The sequence below is a fragment of the Ambystoma mexicanum genome, chromosome 11 (assembly GCF_040938575.1).
Source record: "Ambystoma mexicanum isolate Mex_15411 chromosome 11, UKY_AmexF1_1, whole genome shotgun sequence".
NCBI classification, from domain to species: Eukaryota; Metazoa; Chordata; class Amphibia; order Caudata; family Ambystomatidae; genus Ambystoma; species Ambystoma mexicanum.
This window is the reverse complement of record NC_090934.1, coordinates 445,111,135-445,135,031: the sequence shown is the minus strand read 5'-3', so window position 1 is coordinate 445,135,031 and position 23,897 is coordinate 445,111,135. Positions and strand designations below refer to the sequence as shown.

At 43.8% G+C, this 23,897-nt stretch overlaps 1 protein-coding gene across 7 annotated transcripts in view; it reads left to right on the top strand.

Moving 5' to 3' along the window:
- The window catches only part of LOC138503495 (embryonic protein UVS.2-like), a 293,734-nt gene extending 271,059 nt beyond the window's left edge, over positions 1–22,675 (top strand). For all 7 annotated transcript variants that reach the window (XM_069623275.1, XM_069623273.1, XM_069623271.1 and 4 more), the window contains one exon: positions 22,350–22,675. In XM_069623275.1, coding sequence (XP_069479376.1) covers positions 22,350–22,366 — 17 coding nt within the window. In that variant the 3' untranslated portion in view covers positions 22,367–22,675. The remainder of the gene's footprint in view (positions 1–22,349) is intronic.
- Positions 22,676–23,897: the final 1,222 nt, after the last annotated feature.

The window sequence follows — 23,897 nt, the reverse complement described above, 5'->3', positions numbered from 1 at the left end:
AGACAATTTTGTAAATAGATGACGAAGAAAAGGAACTACAGTGTATATTGTTTATATATGCTAGAATGTTTTGTAAACATTGGAGTGTGTGTGTAGGCATGAGTGTGAATGCAAGGTGACTAAGTGAGTTGTGATCAATGTATGGTGTATACAGTATCTTTGATATTTTAATTAAGTTTATATTTTGTTGTTGTAAAAAAGAATAAAAAGGAGATTTTTTTGCTAAATCTGAAATCTGATATGAAGATTTTGTTAGTAGAACTAATCGAACCTCACTGCCCCTGATCCATGTCTTGATTAAACCCATACTGTTTACCTTAAAGGATCTGGGGTTGTACAATTATCCCTTTTTTGGTTTTTCATCATATGATCTTGTATGCTCAGGGTTTAGACCCTAGTAGGTGCCTATTGTTAGGGAGAATTCTCATAAATGTGCTAATTCCCTTCACCTTAGAGAACCCCAGCAACTTTGCTGGATGTTGAGGACTTGATTTTGTTACCTGGAAAGAGTGTGAGCCTTTTTTTCCCACTCTTTCATGTATTTTGATGTGTGTTTTACTCTTGTGTTCTTTGATTATGGAGTTTTAGATAACTCCAAAGGCATCATCTGTTCATGTGTGTTGCACATCACCCTAAGTGCAGTGACACAGGGTTGTCTTTCTAGAATTCCAAAAGGTTTAAATACCTTTTCTGGGATCAACTGTTTCCCAGAGAATGTAAGGTTAAATTAACTTTACTATGCTTTTTAAATTCCAAGACCCAGCACACACTATCTTCCTATAGAGAGCTGGAGGGGTTACCTAGTATCCCCTGTGTCTAGAAACTCAAGTAGCAGTCAAATGCTACCCTTTCCTATCGAAATGGCTGGTGGCAGAGGATTTACAACGAACTACCATGATTTTGACCGACGGCGAACACCGGTAGCTAAATATCCCTGGAGCCATGGTCCTTAAGCCCCTCTGTTTAAACAGGTCCCGGTCTCCTTTTTTCGCCATTTCTTTTTGGAAAGGTCCTTCTCGTGTTTGTCTCTGTTAGGGAGAATTCTCCAGAATGGCCAATTTCCCTTACCTACTGAGTCCCTCAGCAGCTTTGCTGGATTTCTAGGATTTCTTTTTTCACCTGGTAAGAGTGTGAGCCTTTTTTTCCCACTCTTACATGTGTTTTGCTGTGTGCGTTTAACAATTAGTGTTCATAGACTGTGGAGCTACTCGATAGGCATCAATTTTTTACTGTGGTTACAGAGCACCTTTAGTGCAGTGACACATGGTTGTCTTTTTCAGACTTCCCACTCTAAAACTCTATATTCGGGGACTGACTACTGTCTCCCAGAACATGTAAAGTTACCATTAGTCTTTTTAAATTCACAGACCCTGTACAACCTATCTTACATAGAGTACTGGAAAGGGTTAATAGTTATCCCTTTTTGTCTGTCTCTCATGGAACATTATTTCTTTCCCCTTTCTTTAGGATTTGGCTGGTGGCAGTGGTATCTACCATATTTTTCCTACCGTGGTTTATTTAAATAGCCTTGGTACTGTTCTAGGCTAAGTTAGTAGCCTCGAACTTAAATCCGCTGGACCCCATTTACTTTTATTTGGTTCTGGCTGGGTTTATTCACCATTTCTTTTTGGAAAGGTCTTTCTCATGTTTTACTCTGCACGCCAAAGCAGCTTTGCTTCCTTTTTTCACCGTCCTTTGGCGGGCTTCTGCACAGAAGCCCTCCGTAGGCGCCTGAATGTCTGAGGGGGACAGGATGCGAGGGAAGGGTTTGAGACTCCCTGCAAAGGGTCTCCTTGGAGACCCATATCGCACTCTGTATGACTGGCTGTGGTGACTGTCCCACCAGGACAGCCACCCTGCTGTTATTGACAGCCAGGCTGTGTGAATGGGGGAAAACTGCATAAAAAGCAGGTCTCTGGGACTAGGAAGGCAGAGTCACCACTGGATCAAAGAGAAGCTGAGAGAAGAGGACCACTACCACGACTGAACCTCCCGGTGAAGTCCTGCTGCGGGTCCAAAGCTCCAAACTTCAATGACAGGGAAGGTCTGCAAGGAATCTTCTCCCCTTGAGCTGGTGGGACCAACCAGTTCACCAAACTGCAAGCCAGGACGTCCTCCTCTGGTTGAATTTGCTGTGCACAGCTACTGTGAACTGGATAGCCAGGAGGATCGGACCCTGCTTGGGTTTTAAGGAGTGCACCTTTTATTTGTTGCTTTGCTCTGCTGCTGGTTTCTTCCCTGTGCAGTGCAGGACCCTCCAGTCTTCCTACTTTGTGGCAGTCCGACAGGCGCTTCAGAACCGTGAGCCTGCAGGACCTGCCAGGACTTCTGCCTCAGTTACAGCCTTCATTTTCATTTAAGGTACTGTTTTAACCTGGTTGTTCATTCTGTCTGACCGCGGTGAAAGTGTTTGAAATCTTTCGCCAATCTGAGGGCTCTTCCTTCTGTAATCTTTTAAATAACTTTTCTTCTGACCAACTTCGTTTCAAAATCTTGGCAAAGACTTAACCACGAAGTACTCTGAACTGTGTGATCCTCTGCAAAGACTCTGGTCCATTGGCTCAGGCCTCTTGATTTGATTTCCTCACCGTAATAGTGTTTTCTAGATTGCCCTTCTTACTTACTTGTTGGTGCTGCTTAATTTTGTATAACCTTGTTTTTTCCCTCCCTTTTAAATTGCTGGAATGCCATTTTGCTCACACTTAATTTTGAGCTTAACTTGTCAAGAATTTCATCAGGTGTTGTGTAGTATATTAAGAGTGTGATTTTTCTGCTGCTTTACTTAGTGAGTTGCTTTACAACTGATGTGTAAATAAATGCATATTCTTTTACTCAGAAACCTTGAGTCAGTGTTTGTTTGAACCATAGTGATTGCTGTCCTTTGTGTAACTTCTGATACTGCTCACTTTACTCTTGAGATAAGTCTGGCTGCTCAGCCATTGCTACCACTTTACTGTGTAGTACAGGCTTGTACCAAAGGTGAATTTGTACTTGCACTTGTAGTCTTAATTGTGTGTGGTGTTCCCAAAGGGAACTGCATATGATTCTGCCTAACTGTCTCTGTGCGCCAAACTAGGTTTGGTCCCTTTGTTTCTATGCCTTTAGCGGGCTTCATGACTGAAGACTGCCTCTAGCGCCGGAGTGTTTGGGGTGGGCAAGAAGGGAGGAAGGTGCCCGAACCTCCCTATGCTTAGTCTACTAGAACACCCAAATGCACTCTGGCATGGTTGGCTGGATGACTGTCCATCAAGGACAGCCACACTGCTGGGTGAGTGACAGCTAGGCTGGAATGAAAGGGAGAAAACTGTTCAAAAGGCAAGTCTCTTGGCTTGGAAGGCAGAGTTGACCACTGGAACGAAAGAACCAAAGACGAGGTGGAAGAGGACAGCTGCTGCAACTCCTGGACCATTGGTTTGCCCGGTGAAGCCCAGCTGCAGGTCCGAATTGCCAAGTTTCTTCCTTTGAGTTGGTGGGACCAATCAACTCGTAAGCCACCTGGATACCATTCTCGGTGCTGATTAGGTTTAACAAGGGGGAAGGACACCTGCGTGTGTGCTTGACTACAGCTACTCCAACCGAAGATCTTCCATTTTGCCAGCTTGTTTGACCCGTCCCGGGCAGTGCAGGAGTCCCCCGATGTCCTCCCTCTTGTCCCCTCGACTGTGGCTCAGGAACAGTGAGATCTGCAGGAACTGCCAGGAACCAATGTCTTCAGCTGCATCCTTTCTTCATATTAAGGTACTGTGCCAACCCGATTGAGAGAACTTACCTCTCGCAGTGAAAGTTTGTGAAACTTTTCCAACTTGCAGGCCTAATCAGCTTGTGACCCACCATATGATTGTTTTTCTTACAAACTACTTCTGAGAACTTTGGCAAAGACTTTACCGTTTACTCCAAGAACTGCTCTTTTCTATCCAAGACACTAGCTGATTGACTTTGGCCTAGGCCTATTGAACTGAATCGAGTCCTCTAGTGAACTAAAACTATTTGCACTGCCTAAGAAAGTATTTGTGATCTAAGTTATTAACTTGTACCTTTGTACTCCTATTTAAAGTGACTGAAATACCATTTTGCTCCTATTTCAGCTGAGTCTAATTTACTCAGAAAAGTATTGGTTTGGTACTGAAGTGTATTTGTGAATGATATTAAGTTGCTCCTTCTAGTGAATGTTTTCTAAATGACCGTGTAATAAATTAATACATCTTTTACCAAGAAACCTTGAGAGTAAGTGTCTACTTGAACCACTGTGATTGTAAGACCTCTGTGTAACCTCTTTTACTGCTCACATTCCCTCTTGAGATAAGCCTGGCTGCTCAGCTCGCTAGCAACAACTGTGTAGTACAGACTTATGCCAAAGGTTGATTTTGCTTACACCTGTAGTCCTAATTGTATGTGGTGGTCCCAGAGGGTACTGCATGCAATTCTGCCTAACACCTATTAACTCTGCTTCCCAGTGAGCTAATGACTAATGTATTTTCCCCATCTGTCCCAAGCCCATCCTGGAGACTCAGCTACTCATTTAGAGTTCATAAATAAGGAGTAGGGTGTTTTCTGACCAGATAGCATTGCCAGACTATTGGTGGGAGTTAAAACATTTGGACCGGGTTTGTGACATTAGCCTTTCCTTTTTCCAGGACCTCCTGATTTCATTCTCATAGTTACCATGATGCCCCATACAGTGTCAGGCTAGGGATGGTTTCATCGCTAGACTTATACTAAGATATCCACTTGGGTATTTAAGTCTTCATTTTCTCCCCCTTGGCTGTTGGTACCTTCTCAGTTTATGCAAGGCTGGACGTCTTGGCTCCTATGTGCTCCCCCTCCTTACTTGGGCCTATTGACAAATATAGATGATCAGAAGGTGGGCCGCATGCTGAGGTGCCCCTGTCAATATTTGAATGGACTCTCTTGTAATTAAATGTGGCCCGGCCAGTCCACTATGTCAACCGAGGGTCCAGGTAGATAGACATGCACATCTTTAACTGACCTAATTTAAAGGCGTAGTAGAGTCGTTCTTTCAATTATCAACTTGCATCTGTCTCTGTGGGTCTCACACACAACACCATATATCAAAAACAGGAAGAAGGTTCGTTGACACACAGAAAAGGTTTTACAGCTTGCGAAATAATGGAAATAATTAATCAGAGCAAAAGTATAGGAACACACAATAAAATAAAGGCTCCCTCCACTCCAAAATCTCCCAGTACAACCTTCACCTGCAGGTGACTGCAAATTAGCACACTCAGAAAGTGAGAATACCATGCAATGGTTCCAAGCTTGCTACTTGACTTCCTATGCCCATGACCTGAGTGTGACTTGGTTCAAGCCCTGGGATCTTACACTCCCTTTTAGAGCTTAAGGACACTCACAACAGAACAAACAGAGCTTTATGTAATCATAATAGTATCTGGAGGGGATACATCAAATACTGTCTACCCTTGTATAGACGACCTATGTTCCTTAGGGCCTGATTGATGGAACGTTTTCCTATGGGATTGTGCATTATAAAACACTTCCATGAATCAGGGCTTCAGTCCAAATGTCTAGGTGCTATTCTAGAAAGCAATGTTCCCAGAGTACAACAAATGTCACCCACTGGCTACAGGTGTCATGGTGCCCTACCACTCCTCCTTTTTCCATTGAAGGGTCGGGTGCTCATAGACCCTAAAACTAGGAGAAAAGCAGGTTTCCCTGCCACCCCGGATGTGGCGAAATCAAATGCTCATAACCAGAGAGAGATCCAAAGGACATAATTTAGAAAAATAACTCTTTTAATAACTGAATATCATGACTGAATTAAATGGCAGCAAAGCAAAGATTTAAACATTAGAGAACAGACAGAAAGCAACAGTTTAACTAATTATGAAACAGTCCAAAGCAACCAAGAAAACTCACATCTGAAGTTATGAACAATCATTCACCATTTATGGCAACATGTTCTACTTATGCACACACACAATAATCATAAACTGAAACAAGGACAGAAATTAAGACAAGTGATACACATTGAATGGCCTCAACATAGAGAAGAGCTTCAGATTCTCCTAATTTTATCTTCTGGCCACTCCAGAAATCACACAACCAGCTTCTATGTTATATGTATTTTAGAAACGTCTTGATCAGGGAAATTAACAACTGTCAACAAATTAAATATAAAAGTAAGAATAACTGCCTGTTCACCAATAATTTACTACACATATGCGAACATCTCAAACAGGGCCCAAAATAATGAAGGTCCACAAATGAGTCCAGAATGTGTGCAAATTAATAGGACACACTCCAGCAGCCGGTGATTGTATAGCCATGGTTTTGACCCCCCCAGTTATGCGTTTGCGGGACGGCAAAGATAAACACCAAGACCAAAGCCCAATCTCTAAAATGAACAAGCCACCATAAATTGTGTCATTTGAAACAAATGTAACTATGTATACCTTAACCCATTGGATACTGTCTCAGTGCATTGAAATATGGATTTCCAAATGCAGCAAGTTAGAATGTGCCAACCTAAAATTCCAATTAAATAATTACAAGCTAGATGGAGCCACTACTTGAGCACAGCACTTCCTAGGATGGCGGCTTACCAGGATATTAATGAGAGTTGCCTAAATCCTGTCAATTATGAGCCTTGCTTGAAGAATAAAAACGGATCCAGTGATAATCAAATCATTCCTAATGGCAGCACCTAAGCGAAAAAAATATATATATTTGTAGAAGGGGGTAAAAGATGCAGTTTGTAGACTTTCAAACTGTCATATATACTATAAGTGGGCTCACCTCTAATCATGTTCATAAAGCATTGCTTCTGCCTCGCATTGTTATGATACTCTACCCATAATTCTGTTGTCACTGCTAATGCCTCGGCAATGAATGTAAAACGGACAGCGCAAACTCGAACTTTCAAGTGTTGGGACAAGCGGGATGCTGGACTATAACAGAGGAAAGATGAAAGAACCTGCAATCAATGTAGAGTGAGCCGCCCGCGCAGAAACCCTCATATGTTTTTACTGGAGCTGCGGTGCTGGAGCAATGAATGTCACTTGATGTATTGGGTTGTTTAAACATCCCAAATCACCAACAGAATGTAAAGCTGTGTGCCAAATGCCCTAATATTCATAATGCATATAAATGCACCAAACAAAGTCAGGCTCCGGAATGATGTGTGAAGGCTGGCTGTATATTCATGCTTGCAGGCTGCCATTACTCCACTACATTAAATCCTTGCTCAATAGTTTTGAGATTGCATAGCCAATGTTGTTCTTTGTGGGCCTGTTTCCTTGCCAAAATATCACTGTATCTACCTTTAACTTTTTACGCACAGAACCATGTTATATCATCCACTGCGTAGTCCTGCTCCACATAATGTAGTGTCAGAGGGGCTGTGAAAGTTCTGGTTTGGATCCTGGAACACCTTTTATTCAAACATCTTGAGTATTTTTTCCAATGTGGACCTTATCACAAAGGCCGACAATGACATAGATGACATCATAGTTCCTGCATGTCGTGAAACATTTCAAGTTTCAGGTCTTGCCTGCACTGTCAAAAGATCCAAGTATTTTAGACAACTTAACAGCCACACAAGAATTACAAGAATAATGTCCCAGGAATGGATTTCTATCACAATCCAATGAGCCTCATTACAAGTCCGGCGGTAGCTGCCGGACTTGCAAGATTTTCAGGCGCCTGACTTGCTGGATTTACCGGGGGAATTATAGCCCCGGCGGTCCGGGAAGTCAGGCGCCAGAAAAGGTAAATCCCCATTCCCATTTGAGTCCCATGTGACAGAAACATCATGGCTTACAGAAAGACACTGAAAACCAAACTATTCAAGTAAACCACACCCACTCCACTTTTCCCCTGTAACCATGGAACATGAGTACTGTATGATCCTAACCGTACAACCTGCACCTAAAATACTGTACCTATGTTCTACTTGTATCCAAGTGAATGTTATGCAACAGCGCCTTGACGCCCTAGGGCAGATTGTGCGCTTTAAAAATGGAAATCAATAAAATAAAGAAATAAATGGGGAGCATGGACACACTGGCACCGTGTGCAACAGCGCCAGTGCCTCCATGTAAGTCTGCGAGCGGGTGCCTGTCAGGGCCTGGCGGGCAGGACGGCATCTGCTTGCAGACTCGTTGTGTGCCTGTCCAGTAACAACTGTGCCGGTAGGCTTACCATTGTTACCGGACCGGCACACACATAATGAGGCCCACTGGGGGTCATTACAACCCTGGCTCTATCACTGCTGATGGAGTCATTATTTTTCCTGCGGCCAGGATTTTGCAATTACAGCCCTAGAGGACCCGTTAATTGCCCATTCCCGGGTGCCAGAAAATATTACTCCCCATTCCCATTTGATTCCTGTTGGACTCAATTGGAATGGGGAGGACGGATGCATCGGCACCATTCATGAATGGTGCCGGTGCATCCGTCATGGTCTGCGAGCGGGTGCCTTCCGCCCTCCAGGTCTGACCTGGCATGCCGAAAGGCACCTGCTCGCAGACTCGTAGTTTGCCGGACTGGAAACAACGGTACCAGTAAGCTTACCAGTACTGTTGTTTCCGGACTGGCAAACTTGTAATGAGGCCCACTGTGTTGAATTAAGCAATTAAATTTCTATTTACTCAAGCCAATCTTTGCTTAAGGCATTTTGCTTTTTTGAAGCGAACTGCCAAACCTTTGTTTGCATTCAAAAATTGAAAATGTCTTAAGCAAAGATTGGTTGGGCAAATAGAAATGTAATTGCATTGGGCAGTTCCCTTGCCAAACCTTTGTTTGCATTCAAGAAAGGAAAACAGCCAAAGCAAAGATTACGAAACAGTCAAGGCCTCTCCCCAAGACCCCTGTCCGGCTGTGTTCCCACTTTACTGAGGCACAAAGAATTTACAACAAAGACTGCAGTACCCATTGAGCTGCAGTGGACGAGTCACTGGTTTCACATAACCAGGTAATAGAGAAGATTTAATCATGGCCTTGTTTGTTCCAGGATCTGATGCCCCTCGATGAGATGCAATACTCATTGAGCAAGATTCCAAATTTGGCGAAATACCATTCCAAGATGACAACCACCTTGTGGGAGACTGTGGCACCTGAAATGCCTTCAGCAAGCTCTAATTGGCCTGCTGAGAAATAAATTGAAATTGATCTTGGGAGCTGGCGGGCAAAGCCAGCCCCCAGCAAAGGCCCACAGCCAAGGACTCTTGAAAGACCCTTGTCCGGCCCTGTCCGGCCTCTGAGAGCCTGCTGCCTGCCAACCCACATACATGGTATGCTTCACCAATCAGATGCACTAGATCCTTCTCACTACGCATGTCGGGGCAATTCACTCTGCCATTGCCCCGACACCCTTCCTGCATGAGGCATGCCATTCGGTGTGAAAAAAACCTTTACCTCCCAAATAGTCTGCAGTCCCACCGTAACTGCATCTGTTAACATGCACTTGGTCACCAAACCCTGCTCTAGACACACAAGATGCCTAAGGCTATCCACTCGTACCCAATCCTCTCTCCTGCTGCTCTCGAAACCTCCATTGCCGCACTGCAGAAACAAGCTCCTGAAAGGCAGTCACTGCACTTTTGACCCGCATAGTTCAAATGAAAGCTATGCAACAACATGCAGCTCCAAGTGCTTATGTGCCCCTAAACCATCTACACAAACCTCGCTCCCTACAAACTTTGTCGATGCCAGCACTCACAGCGCCAAAACCCCATCAGCCAAAACGGAACGACCGGCTGCCACCATTAATGTGAACAATGCCTTTGACTCATCTAATGGTAAACTGAAGGTACGCAAACTATTCAACAATGTGTTGGTTCCTGACCACACTAATGTGTCTGTCCATGCCACACCTGATCTACTCCATGCCAACAGGAACTTGCACACTCATTTAGAACCATCCCCAACTAAAGTGAATAGGTGCACTCCTGCAAAGCGCACGCCTACATTTATGCCTTCACATAAGTGCTTGGATTGCACGACTGCATTGAATTGCACGGATCTACACAATGTTAACGCAAACTTGCATAATTGCCATGACCAGCCTGTAGTTAACATAAACCTGCATAATGGTTCCAACTTGCCTGTACCTAACATGAAGCTTCATTACTGTTCTAACTTGCCTGTGACTAACATGAACCTGCTTAACTGTCCTGATTTACCTGTAGCCCGTGTATATATACGCAATAATGCTCCTGCCCTCCTGCCTTGTACAAGAAAATACCTTCCTACCCTAGCCCACCCACAAATGGGATTAATCATGACAGTGCCGCCTACCAGCACTCAAAGGGATTGCACTTGTCCACCTTGACCCAATAGACCCACTCACTACTGGTATCTCAGAGGAGCACCTTATCCCTCAGGCTATATTAAGCTCCCAAAACACCAAGATCCAAACTTCCAACCTATCACTGAGCACAAACAGCATTGTATCCAAGCCAACCCTGATAGCCAATCCTAATTCACTACCTCTGATAACTCCCACGCCACAGCCCCGCCCTAAGACCAACAACACAACATTGAATCTCGTCTCAACTACAGCACTCAAAGCAGCACTAATCATCGCAAGATTGTTGCTGGCCCACGTCCGTGACATTTCTGACCTCATATCTAATAATGACCTTGATATACTAGCCATCATAGAAACCTGCTTACATGCGACAGCAGGCCCACTCCCCTCCATCGCCATCTAAGATGACTATACTATCTTCAGGAAAGATAGGCTAAATACTAAAGGTGTCACAGTAGCCATCATAGCCACAAAACCCGTATCCATTAGAGAACTAAACAACAGCACCATCCAATCCGGGGAACTGTTGTCAATTAAACTTGCCATCCCTTTAACCACCAGCCTGATAATTCACCTAATATATAGACCACCAGGTTCATTACAGTCATTGAGGAAGACATCTCCCATCTCCTCTCCCTGAATGTTAAACCATCCTCTAAAATTGTCCACCTAGGCGACTTAAATGTAGACTTTAATGACCCCTAAGATCTCAATGCCCTAGCCTTAGCTACCACCATCAATGCATGGGCCTTCACCCAACGCATAACAAACCCTGCCCACAATAAAGGATGGCTAGCAGATTTTAATTGTGACATTTCAAGTATGACTAATGTGCCCTGCCCTTGGTCAGACCATAATGTCATATAATTTACCATTCAGTCCAACAAAGAAGCAACTAGCATGCCAACCCCCTGCCAGCCACACTTATCAGAAACATCCAAAATATCACAGCAGCTAATATTCTGCCAAGGCTGATACCTCTAACAGCCTACCAAGCGTCACTACAAGACCCCTCCACTATGGTCGACCTATATAACAAATCCTTACGGTTCGCCATTGAAGAGGTAGCACCTCTTAGTAAACGGAAACCTAAGCCACTGGCTCACATGAACTCATGGTTCATGCCTAGCCTCAAATCACTTTGTGCTTCTAATTGAGTCCCAGAATCTGCTTGGAAAAAGAACCCATCAACCCAAAATAAAAATTGCTTTATCTCCTCATCTAAAACCTACAGTCTATTCTCCTGGTTAAAAGCTCAGCATATAATGGCAGAATTTAAAGCCAACCCAGGCACCGGAGAGATGTTCAGCATCCTGCGGGAACTAGAATCGCCATTTCCCCCTCCTGACAATTGCACTAAAGATCTCTCCTGGTGCTCAAATATTCAAAACGCTCTGTTGGATAAAGTCTCAACTCTTCATCAAAAAATCCTAATAAAAAAATAATAATTGCCTCAGAAGCCTTAACAAGCACAAACACCTCTCTGCCCACCCACCACATGCACCTGTCCGAAATCAGCCCAGTCTCTGAATCAGAGGTTATGAAAATCATCAAAGGACAAAACCCTTGAGATGCCAAGGAGACGAATGCCCAGCCCCAGTAATAAAGACTGTGCTCATGAACTTGACCCGTTCATATCTTCTCTCATCAACATGTCCTTCTCTTCCTGTTAAGTGCCAACTAATCTAAAGGAGGTTTGCGTTTTAGCGCTACTTAAAAAAACCCACATTAGACCCAAACATCCCTACCAACTACCGCCCCATTAATATTGTGCCATTCTTACTCAAAAGACTGGATAGAGCAGCCTACCTTCAGTTCCGAAAACATTTGGAATCCAACAATTTTGTAGGGTTACAAAATCTGGATTCCAACGAGGGCACAGCACATAATCAGCATTTATAGACCTAAAGAATCAAATAGACGAAATCAAAGACCACAGTGAACTATCCCTTCTCCTCCTACTTGACTTATCAGCTGCCATTGGTAGAACACGAAATCCTCTGCCAACACCTCTCGTCAGCAGGCCACTTCTCCCCCAAAGCTACAGAATGGTTCTCATCCTTCCTCTCAAATAAAACAATGAGAGAAATCTCTACCCTTGCTTCTGCCCCTGCGGGCCCAGCCTCTCCGGAGTCCCACTCTAACTGATTCTCACCAACGCTATATAATATCTTCACAAAACGACTTTTCAAACTCCTTGAGACGCTGGGTATCTCTTACACTAACTATGCATATGACACCCAAATCCCCCTACCAATCTCAGGCAACCATGACACTGACTCCAATAGATTGTGCCTGTCTATCAAACTATCCAGGCATGTATGGCACTACATTCACTGTTTCTCAATGATGACAAGACCAAGTTACTCCTGATCGGTTCACAGCCACATCTAAACAACCTGGATGGAGCATACACATCTTTCAGCATTGACAGTATAACTAGCCCAGCCTATAAAGAAGTTAAAACCCTTGGGGTGTACCTGCACTCATAGCTATCACTAACTAGGCATGTAAACTCAATCTCTTCCTCAGCAGCCTACATAACTAAACCTCTCCACAGGCAGTTGTGTTACAATTGCAAGAGACCTTATAGTCTCCAGATTAGACTATTGCAATTCCCTCTTTGCCGGCAGCATCACCCATAATATAAAAAAAACTATAGCTCTTACAGAATACTGCCCTAAAAGAGAACACATCTCTACAGCCAGGAAGAATGTCCATTGGCTGCCTGTACGCAAGCACATCCTATTCAAAACACTTACTATCACCCATAAATGCAACTCAAAAACTGCCCCTAAATACTTGCCACGAAAATTTGCCAAGTCACAATCCACCAGACCCACCCGAGCCAACTACACTCACCTCCTTTCTACCCCAAGATTTAGATTACAGAAGGCTGGGGGCGTCAGCTTCCCGGTCATAGACACTAAGCATTGGAATGCACACCCATTAGAACTAGGAACTGAACATTCCTTCTGGACTGTTAAGATGAATTTCTAAACTCTTATCTGGTGGGCAGAAGTTTAAGAGGCCAACCTAGTTAGGTGGAACAGGGGAATGTTCTGGACAATCCCGACCAATCATGGTAGCTTGGCATGCAGTCAAGACTAAGACTCAGGAGGGGTGAGAGTGATCAGAAGCCCACAATGACCACACACAGGAAAACTACACAGAATACTCTTAGACAAGTGTATATCGAAAATACATATACATTTATTATAGGCCTTATAATTAAACACGAATAAACCACAGTAATATAAAGCAGTTAGCTCACATGCCTTTCACTATTTAACATATATACAGTTACGTTTCACTTAATGCAGTAAAGGGCAAAACACAGCCACAGCCTGCAACAGAAGGGTGGGATAAAACAAGTATAGCAATAGGCAGTTCTTCAGTAGTGATCCCTAACTTGAGCATTCGAGCCCTACGAAGTCGGGAGCCTTGTGCTCAAAAGTACAGTAGTGCATTAAAAAATGCATGGTTGTGTGTAACCGAGGAGTGTCTACCCTTGCAGGCCGAGTGACATTCGAGTTTCAGATATAGCTAGGGAGGACAGGCTAGCCCAGCTAAAGAGAGTATCTTTTTTGAGATTTTTGTGTGTAAAGAACAATGGCTGTGCCCGGGGCCCACCTGTAAGCGATGCAAGTACGCACTGACCCTCGTGACAGTCCACACCAAACTTAACCAGTCTTGTCCAAGTCGCTTGAAGGTTCAACCCCAGCAGAGCGCATGTCGCTCCGGCTCTGAGCGGCTGCGGGATGGGACAAGCATCCGTGGGGGGACACTAGACTTTCCTGAGCTCATGTTGAAGAAAAGAGGACAATTCCAGTGCAGCATATCTCAGGGCACAGAGGGGCAGGCAGGCAAGGCCCCTACAATGACTGTCACCAGAGCAGGGTGACACAGGGACTGCACATGCGTGTGTCTTGGTGCACTTTCTTAAATCATTGCCCAGAGGATCTAGGACTACAGACTTTGGTGAGCAAGGGCCCAGAACCACAAGCTAGTGATTCCCCAAGTCTCGAGTGTGAACTCCGGATGGCGGCGCTACTATGCTATTCACCGGGTTCGAGATGGTCAGTTCGCTGGGTGGCCCAGGAACCCCTCCGATAAGGCTCTATTGGAGGGTAATCAGGAGGTGCCAAGAATAGTAGTTCCCACTACTCCAAAGGGTCAAAGCGCCTTTGCAGGCCTTCTCTGATTGATGCAAAAGCAGGTGTCAGATGGGACAACAGCGGGCTCGGGATGCCAAACCTTCCAGCACATCTCCGGCTGACCCACGGTCTGCTTCAGCTTTCACTGTACCAATCAGTGCTCGCAGTCATTCAGGCACATCTGACATCCTGGCACCAGTAGTGAGGATTGGGACCAGACACTCCCAACGCTCTTCCTGGGCACAAACACACACAGCATGCAGAAGCCCACAAAAGCTGCGGTTTGTGCGGGAGGCTGCATGCCCAAATAAGAAAAGTCCAGGTCTGCTCGACCTAGGGGAAGGCAAAGAGACAACATGGCCAAAAGACAGACCAAAAGACTTGGTAGCATGGCCATTTTCAGCACTGGCCACAGTCCTTAGCCAAACGCAGTAAACACAATACGGTTCGCTAAAAAGAAGTAGAAACACTCGAAAAGTAAACTGCTGTCACCAGTTCATCCGAGGCACACTTCGTACAATCGCCCAAAAATCCTTACAGGGTGTCTAGGGTCATAAAACAAAAAGGACTCCTATGCCTGGTACGGTAATGAACTTGGCATACGGATAAAAAGTTACCAAGAAATGGCAACATAGTCAAAGACTTAGGGAAACATAGTTTCCCAGTACTGACAGTCTGAAGGACATGTAAGTTTCCCCATGACAGATGAGCAAAAGCCCAGAGGAGTGCAGCTGAAGGCTGTGCTCCATTGGAAAAAGTCTGGTTAGGTAAGGAAAACAGTATCTAGCCATAGTATCGAATGCCAAAGCATCGAATGCCTTACCATCTAAAAAAAGTGTCAAAAAAACAAGTATCTAATGCAGTTTTTTTAAGGTAAAGGTTTATTTGAATTGTATTGGGTTTTTAAAGCATAAAAAAGGGTGATGGGGGTGCGTCACCCGCCCCCATTAATTATTATTAATTTTTTAATGCATTCAATGCTTTTTTTTCTCGACGCATTTTTTAAGATGGTAAGGCATTCAATGGTTTGGCATTCGATGCAATGACTATAAACCTTGGAAAACAAAAGCAAAAAGTGCGGGTGGGTCCATAAATGGAGGAAAAATTTAACCTAAGGGACATGGACCTTCTGCAAATGCCTAAAAACATGGCTCTGTTCACAAAACCTTTAACCCAATGTTGAGTCCCATCTTGGTGACCTGTACTAAAATGTCCTGCATCAATGTACTATGTAAATATGATGCATTTTTCTTTGCACTATGTCTTCTGTAACCATCTCCAATGTAACAATCATGTGTTTTCATTGCACTGCGTATATTTTCTGTAACCAGCGCACAGATGCAACTGAGTTTGGTGCGCTTCTACAAATTCCAAAATAAATAAATAAAATGACCTGCATAAAAATGTATTACACAGAATGTCCAGAAAATTCCAAAATATAGGGGGAAAAACACAATTTTGAGATATATGCAACCAGGAAAGCACTGGAAACGTGCAGGACATTTCCACAGGTTTCCCGATGAAAGAGGTACATCACATGTGTCACAGCCACAAAGGCAAATAGGGAACCCCATCTATTTCTGAAATTAAGTCACCTGTGGGAATACAAAGAGGTCTCACTTGCATGAATCGTGGAACAATGTAATACCCAAAATGCCCAGCAAACCCCAAATCCTGGGAAGAAACAAAAATGTCATATTTTTTAACAGGAAACCACCGAAACATGTGGGAAACAATACATGTCCTACCTTCCCACATTCCCACGAGTGTCCCGATGAAAGCGGTACATCACATGTGTGGGTGCACTGATCAGGTCGCAAAGGGAAAAGGCTAAACCACTGCTACACCAAACAGCCTGAGAAGACCAAATCCGTACTTTATTTGGCTTTGTGGACAACCCACAGATTTCAACATGGGGTGTCACAGCCACCAAGGAAAACAGGGATCCCCATGCATTTATGGGGCAATGTGGAAAAAAGTGGACAAATGTGAATTTGAGAAGACTCATACCCTTTTAGAGGTTGTCCTGGCAAGACAGTACAACTGGGTGATAGCAAGAGTGAACAATGTAATTAAGACCTGCAAGGAGAGTATACCAGGTGTTGTGCAAGTCTGGGACCCACACACGTAAGTGTAATAGTTGAAATATACTATCTCAAAGAAGAATCATACCATTAGAGATATTGGGAGTCATTCCGAGTTTGAAGGTAAGTAACGCTCCTTACCGGCATGGCGTAAATAGCGTGTCTGGGCAGTCATTAGTCCGCTAATAGAGGACTATTATGACTTTGCGGGCACGAGCTTTGCGCCATGCCGGTAAGGTCATGACCGCCATGCCGTTAAAGGCACGAAAAATGCCCATAGCGGCATCATGCATAGCGCAGATAGCACTAACGGCATGGCCCAATGCTGCATTAAGGGTGACCATTATTAGCGCTCCCTCTGCTGCCATGTGTGTCAGAAATATTGTGAAATCACTTACTGGCGCACAGCATATCCCTCCTGTGCATCGGCACCATGATGATGTCCAGCCACACCTACTTTGTCCCCTTCATCATCACCAGATGTTAGCAGTTCAATGTCAGGGGGTAGGGGCACATTCCTGCGGATACACATATTGTGTAGCATGACACATACCATGATGATCTTGGCCACCTTCTCATGCCTGTAGAGAAGTGCCCCACCCGACTGGCTGAGGCAGCGAAATTGTGCCTTCAACAGGCCAAAGGTCTGCTCGATGATTACACGGGTATGGTATGGGAACGATTGTAGTCCTCCTCGTGCCTGTTATGTGGGTTTCGGACAGGGGTGAGGAGCCACGGCTTCAAGTGATAGCCACTATCACCTGCATGAGAGGCAATAAAAGGTAAATGTTAGTCGAATCATGATGGACAGATGTACTGGTCACACATGCCTGCAGATTATCATTGCCCACATGCACATGTCCCTGGATGTATTTACGCCATTTTCAGTCCCTCGATGTGTCCTGTGCCATGGACTAATGGTGTGGGTTGCATCTTCAAGTTGATACACGGAGTGCACTGACGTCTTGTTGCACATGCATCGTGTACGCATACAGCTGTGTGCGTGTTAAATTTGTGATGTGTTGTGTTCTGTGAGATTTACTTAGAGGGAGTGTTGGCAGTAGTTTGTGCAATACTGGGCAATCAGAGCGGATCATTCCCATGGTGACATGCAGCGCTCCTGTGGGTGTGGCGGCCCTGTGACAGACAGTGGATCCCCTAGTTGGTTCAGTTTAATGCACTCCCAGGGATTCTTGTCCTGTGTGGTGATATGCTGGAGACAGCAACATAGTGCATTTGCACTGCATGGTGCTGAATGGTGTTACGGAGGGTGAGAGCCACTGATGAGTGTGGGATGTGGGGTAGTTTCCTGTTATTCATGCAGTGATAGGTGTTGACCTTACTTCATTCCAATGGGATTTGGGTGTCATGTACCGTTTATGATGCTTTGGGGCACAGTGTTCGGTGATGTGCACATTGTGCAATCACATCAACATTGGCATCATGGTGGTGTGTGCATCTCTCCCCCCATTTCAATGCCATGTGCCAGTCATGCAACTTACCAAGTAGCCAGGCACGTCGTCCAGCATGTCGCTCCATGAAGCGTGGTAGCGTGGAGTTCCGCAGGTCCATAGAGTCATGAGTTGATCCGGGATATCGGGCACAACAATGTGTGATGATCTTGCTGGCGTTGCATACCATCTGCACATTGATAGAGTGGTATTGCATGTGGTTGTGGTACACCACCTCCATGGCATGCGGGACCACCAACTCACGTGGGTGCAGTCGAGGGCACCTACACAATTTGGCATGCCTGCCAGTGCATGGAAGCCAAATTTTGTATCAAATATCTCCTGGGGAGTCTGTGGTAGGATATGTAGTGCCTTTTGTGCTTGAGAAGGGCATCCAGCACCTGGTTCAGAATCAGAAAAATAAGGGTTGTGATATGCCATGCATGTGCCTCACTGTGTGCTGGTAGGTGCCTGCGGCAAGGAAGTGGAGCACAGACACTACCTTCAATAGAGGGGGATGGCGGTGCGTATTTCAATGAGGCTGACAATGTCGTTGTGTATCAGGTCCACAATGGTGGTGATGGTGTCCCGGTCCAGATGGTACAGGGTGTGGATCTGCTCAGGGGTTAGGTTGAAAGGACTGGCTCTGATGCGAAGGATTGGGGGCTGCCTGCGTGGTAACGGTGGCTGCACTAGTGGGGCATGCTGAGCCTGTCTCACCCTCCTTTTCCTCCTGCGTCTCCTCTGTGGTGCTGGCTGTTGTTGTTGCTGCTGTTGTGGCAATGCAAGCATGTCCTCCAGCTCCAGCAATGCTACTACTATTGGAATCATCTTGGTGTGGGAGGGTGTGTGGTGTGTGGGTGTGCTCCTTTTGTAGTGGGCCAGACTCCATTGCCTCCACCCATGCTGATTGTGTGCACCTGTGGCAGTTGGGATCACTGCACATGGCATTTTATGGTTGGTCTGCGATGCCGGTATTTACGGCATGCCGGTAACCACTTTTAACGCCTTCATGAAGCCAGTATTTGCATGTCCGCTTCACTTGTGATCTCCTCCAGTTTACGGCATGCTGCTAATGCCGGCATCGTGGGCCACGTGCCCGCGCACATGCTGATTTTAGAGACGCCGTAATTTACGATGCCGCTAATAGCGGTCAGGCTGGTCAGAATAGCCTGTAGCGGTAAGCGATACCGGTAATCCTTTAATGCCATTGTTTTTTCCTTAGCACCAACCTCGGAATTACCCGCATTGTCTTCGCAGGGGAGTATGGCAAGATGTATGAGAGATTGAAATAGTCATTAGAGAAACCTGGCAAGAGAGTATACAAGGTGCTTTGTAAGTCTGGGACCTGCACCTAAATTGTATCAAGAAACTTTGTGAGAGAACCTGGCAGGAGAATATACCAGGTGTTTTGTTGAGTCGGAGAAGCTGAAGTAAGATTCATGCCCTTAGGATTTTGAACTGCATTTGTAGTATTTTGGAAAAGAGAATCCCAAGGAAGATTCTTGCCCTTAGGTTTTTGAACTGTATTGGATGTGGAATGGACCTGGGGAAGGGAGTAAATTCCCCTGGAGTGAGTTGCATCACCAAGAGGAGGGGTGTATCCTCCCTCTAGAGCTAAAAAGAACTTGGTTATTCTTTTGAGCTTTTGTTTTGCTGGAGAGAAACCCGGGGAAGGGAGTAATTCCCTGGAACTGTGAACATTGTCCATTTGGAGCCTTTGTTGAATGTATACCTTTTTGTTGAACTTGAACATGTGTGCACTTTTCAAGCCAAAGACAATTCACTTAACACCTCAGAGTTACTTTTAGAATGAGAGAGCTAGGATAGGATTTTGGGCACATGACATTTTTGCTTTGGACATCTTGACACAGGACATGCCCTTCGTTTTTGGTTGAGGTAGGGAAATACCTCCTAGATTAGGGACTTTTTCAACCCCTTTATTATTTAAATAAAAGATTATATCAATCATCATGTGTCCTCTGTGTCCGCATCTCATTCCAGGTTCCTCACAATGTAGAGCATGAACATTAGTGTCACCATGTTGAGGCTAGCAATGTCCACACTGCACATTGTACAAATGCAGCCCTTTCGGGGGCAAACAAGTGCAAGGGTAACAGAGAGGCCTTGTGTCCTACCTTCTGCTAATAGGGTTCACTGCAGTTTCTATCTTTGGTTGGGTGGGGGTCATCAATATGTATTTGACCTGCAGAGAATTCCACCTAAGGTAAGGTGCATTGACTTGAGGAACCAATGTGCACCGGATTAGGAGGCATTTTTGGATCTTTGAACTAAAGTGAAGCCTCACATATAAGCATATAGTATACTTATGTTTAAATGGTCTGTAAGAAACATCTTTGCTGGGGCAGTACAGCACTAGGATTCTATAGTATTAAACATAGGGGAACTAAATCTATGTTAAACTCCAAGATCTAATTGATAAACATTGAATTGGTTATTCCCACCCTTGCGGTAACCATAACAGGTCTCCCCTCCTTCACTGAAATGGTACGGTTAATAAACATAGTGTATATTACATACTATGGGCCACCCTATGCTTTCAGCTGCAAATTTAGAGGCTTAACTGTGTTCACAAACAGGTAGACGTTTATATGACAACACCTCTGATCCTCATACCTTCTTAATATAACCACCGACTCTTCCAGTCCATATTATTTGCTGCCCACAAGTAACCAACTGTGTGCCACCAAACACATGCATATTCTTTCACACTCTAGAATGGAGAGAGGGAAGCCCCACTTTAATGTGTCATCATCAAATACAACACAGAACATGCCTGCCTGCACCAATCCAGGCCCAATTATCTAGGAAATCCTTGTTATCACGGGAACTGTGGTTAGATCCCATTTTGCATACATCAAGTACTCTGTAATATATCCGAGGGATTGTCTTTGACTTTCTTGTGTTGATACACACACCTCCCTCTCCTGCATCTCCATCAAACTCCATGAATTGCCCTGTATCTGGAATCTCTGTTTGGAATGATTCTACAGGTGGTTAAAGAGAAGTAGCTTGAATAATACATATAGAGGGACAGCTCCTTTTGTTTCTCTAAGTCCAATTTTAATGACAGACGTTGAAGAGAATCTAAATGAGGTGGATGATTTGCTCATGTCAATGGACAGTCATTTTCATGTTGCATCTATCATAAGCCTTTAAGACCATTGGGTATTCTGGGCCTTTGAAAAAACCTGAAGTGGAGCTTGATGGATGTATTTTTTAACAGACAAAAAAAATCCAATGTCATGCCACTGGGAATGTCCACATTAAAGGCCCTGTATGGGTCAAACCTCCCCAACCTATTTTTCATTGTATATGTATGCCAAGTCAATGGTTATTGTCAAGATGTGAGGTATAATTATGATGAGGGCATGCAGGTTTGAGTGCCTTTCCATACCTTCAGAATCACAGTTACAATACTTCTTCTATAAAAGTTGGGTCTCATCCCTCCCTGCCTATGAAACTACCAACCTAGCTATCATCTTCTTTAAACCACTACATTGCTAGCGAATTAATTCTGATTAGTGAAATCTCTGTTGATGCAATGCACATAGCAATTGTCTCAATTACTAACAGGTTGGAATGACTCCCTTGAGGGGAACTGAAACCATTCCCACGTGTGATCTTACAATCTTAGAATAGTTTGCAATGGCAGCACTTTCCTGGATCTTATGTTATGGCAACATTGACCATATTACACTGTTACACCATTTGGGAGAGATTGGTCTCAGAGGTATGGCTCTTTGTCAGTTAATTCCTATCTGAACCATTTCCCAGCAATACATTTATATTAGATTCAATACATCCTCCTTTGTCTTCTCTGTTTTAGGATGTTTCAGGGTTCCTCAATTTCTACTTTTGCTTTCCGATTCTTTAGGTATGCCAATGACATTCATGTTCTGAATAGACTAGATAGTAATTATGAAACTACCTTCACCCATCTGTTGTCATGCCTTTGAGCAGTGTCATGATGAATGAAGGAACATTGGCTTTAAATCACTAATGTCACAATTTAATGTACTAGTATAGGGAGATTATTCCAATCTTTTCGATTTTGAGTTTTCTCTTAAAGTTCAGAGTAGATATGTGAAATATTGACTCTTCCGCCTTCATGTTCTTCATAAAGTCTCTATGTTTCTTTCTCTGAACACATTGAAAACTACGGTAAGTGTGGTTGTTCTAACATCCTGTTAGGATTAAAGGAAGACTCAATTTCTAAATTATTATTTGTTGTATATTATTTCTATAATGTACACAATGTTCCTTTGACCTCGTAAGTGAGTCATTATGAAAACTATAGAAGATAAAGTTCACGTTTAAGTATTGTTTTCTCTCTTTTTTCTCACAGTTTCATCTCCCAGATAGAGAAATGATGCATTGTGGGCTCATGAAAGGCCACTCCCTGAGAGTTTGTTTGTTCAATAGAAAGAAGACGCCATGATGATAATTTAATCGCCAAATGCATTTGGTTATCTGAAGTGCTTAATGCTTTGCTTTAATTATCCTGCTCTTAGAGATGCATAACTTGTTTCAATGGGCTAATTCTCCATGTATGTGGCACAACTGCTTTTCATCTCCTTCTGAATTTGATTTTCTCTAAAGGATGATGTAAAATAAACTCCTTCCCTACAATATGTTGATTCAAATACATATTAAAGTGAATCTGATATGACATTGGCTCTTTTCACAAATACATGTGTTCAGAATAAATTACAGACTGTACGTTATTAACCAAATACATTAGAAAGTGTGTAACCCAAACAGGCATTGAGATGGACAAAGAGGTAATACAGTTTGATACAACTATGGTATTGAAATATGAAGCTTTCACTTGACAGCATTGATTATTTCATTGGCATATTGAGCAAGTATCTCAGAAGTCCAGGAACAAGGACCCAAGGTACAAAAGAATCTTGGTGACAATTTCAAGAATCACCAGGGGAGAACTACTACATGTATCTGAGCCAAAAGAATCCAAGGGATCAGCACGTACAAATGGGAAAAAAATGTCCTGCATTTTGGGCAGTGAAGGCAACGGGAGGTTATTCCAATGGAAAAACAATTGCACTGGGGGAAGATACAATTCCAATGATGGCTCATATGACAAAATTATATTTTGGTTGGAAGACGTAAAAGTGGAAGCAAAGGCTTTAATGAGTTATATCCAAACTTGTACCACAACTTGTCTCAAAGGTGCATCAACCATGATGGAAAACTGGTAATAGGGCATGGAATACCTCCTTAAATCTACCATGGGCAATGGTCAGGCTCCACTTTCCAGAGATGTGAGTCAGTAGAAACAGCTAATTGATAAACAGTAATGGGTAGAACATCTTGTGAAATAATGGAATAGAAACACTCTAGGCATAAAATAAGAAAATGGACGAATATAAATGCTCTGAACCCCCCACCTACTGCCACAGCCTCTTGAACCAATTTACTTCTGCTGCCTACGTGCCCGGACACCCTAACATAAAAGATCACCCTAAAATATTGACCATATGGGATATCTCTGCCACATATCTTGGGGTTTGACCAGGACCAATCATTGCCATTGTATCCTTGCTTTAGGAACTTAATGACAGGTTGAAAGAAGTCCTCTGTGATATAGAGGTTTCATAACACAAGAGAAAAGGAGAACTTTCTATCATGAAAACAGTATCTGGATGGGTTAAAATTGGGTATCCCCTGTTCTTGGAGGAGAACAGGTCCTCATTCCAAATTTCCAACTCCTATTCTAAAATTCAAGTTTCTCAAATTCCAGCAAAATCACTAGCAGTCCTTTCAAGACCCCTCTTTTGTCATGGAAAGGTCTGGTTTGTGAATGATGTATTTCCCCTGGAAAGGTAGATGAATTCCAGTTTCCTTTGAGTCATTGTGAATGGAATGACCAAGT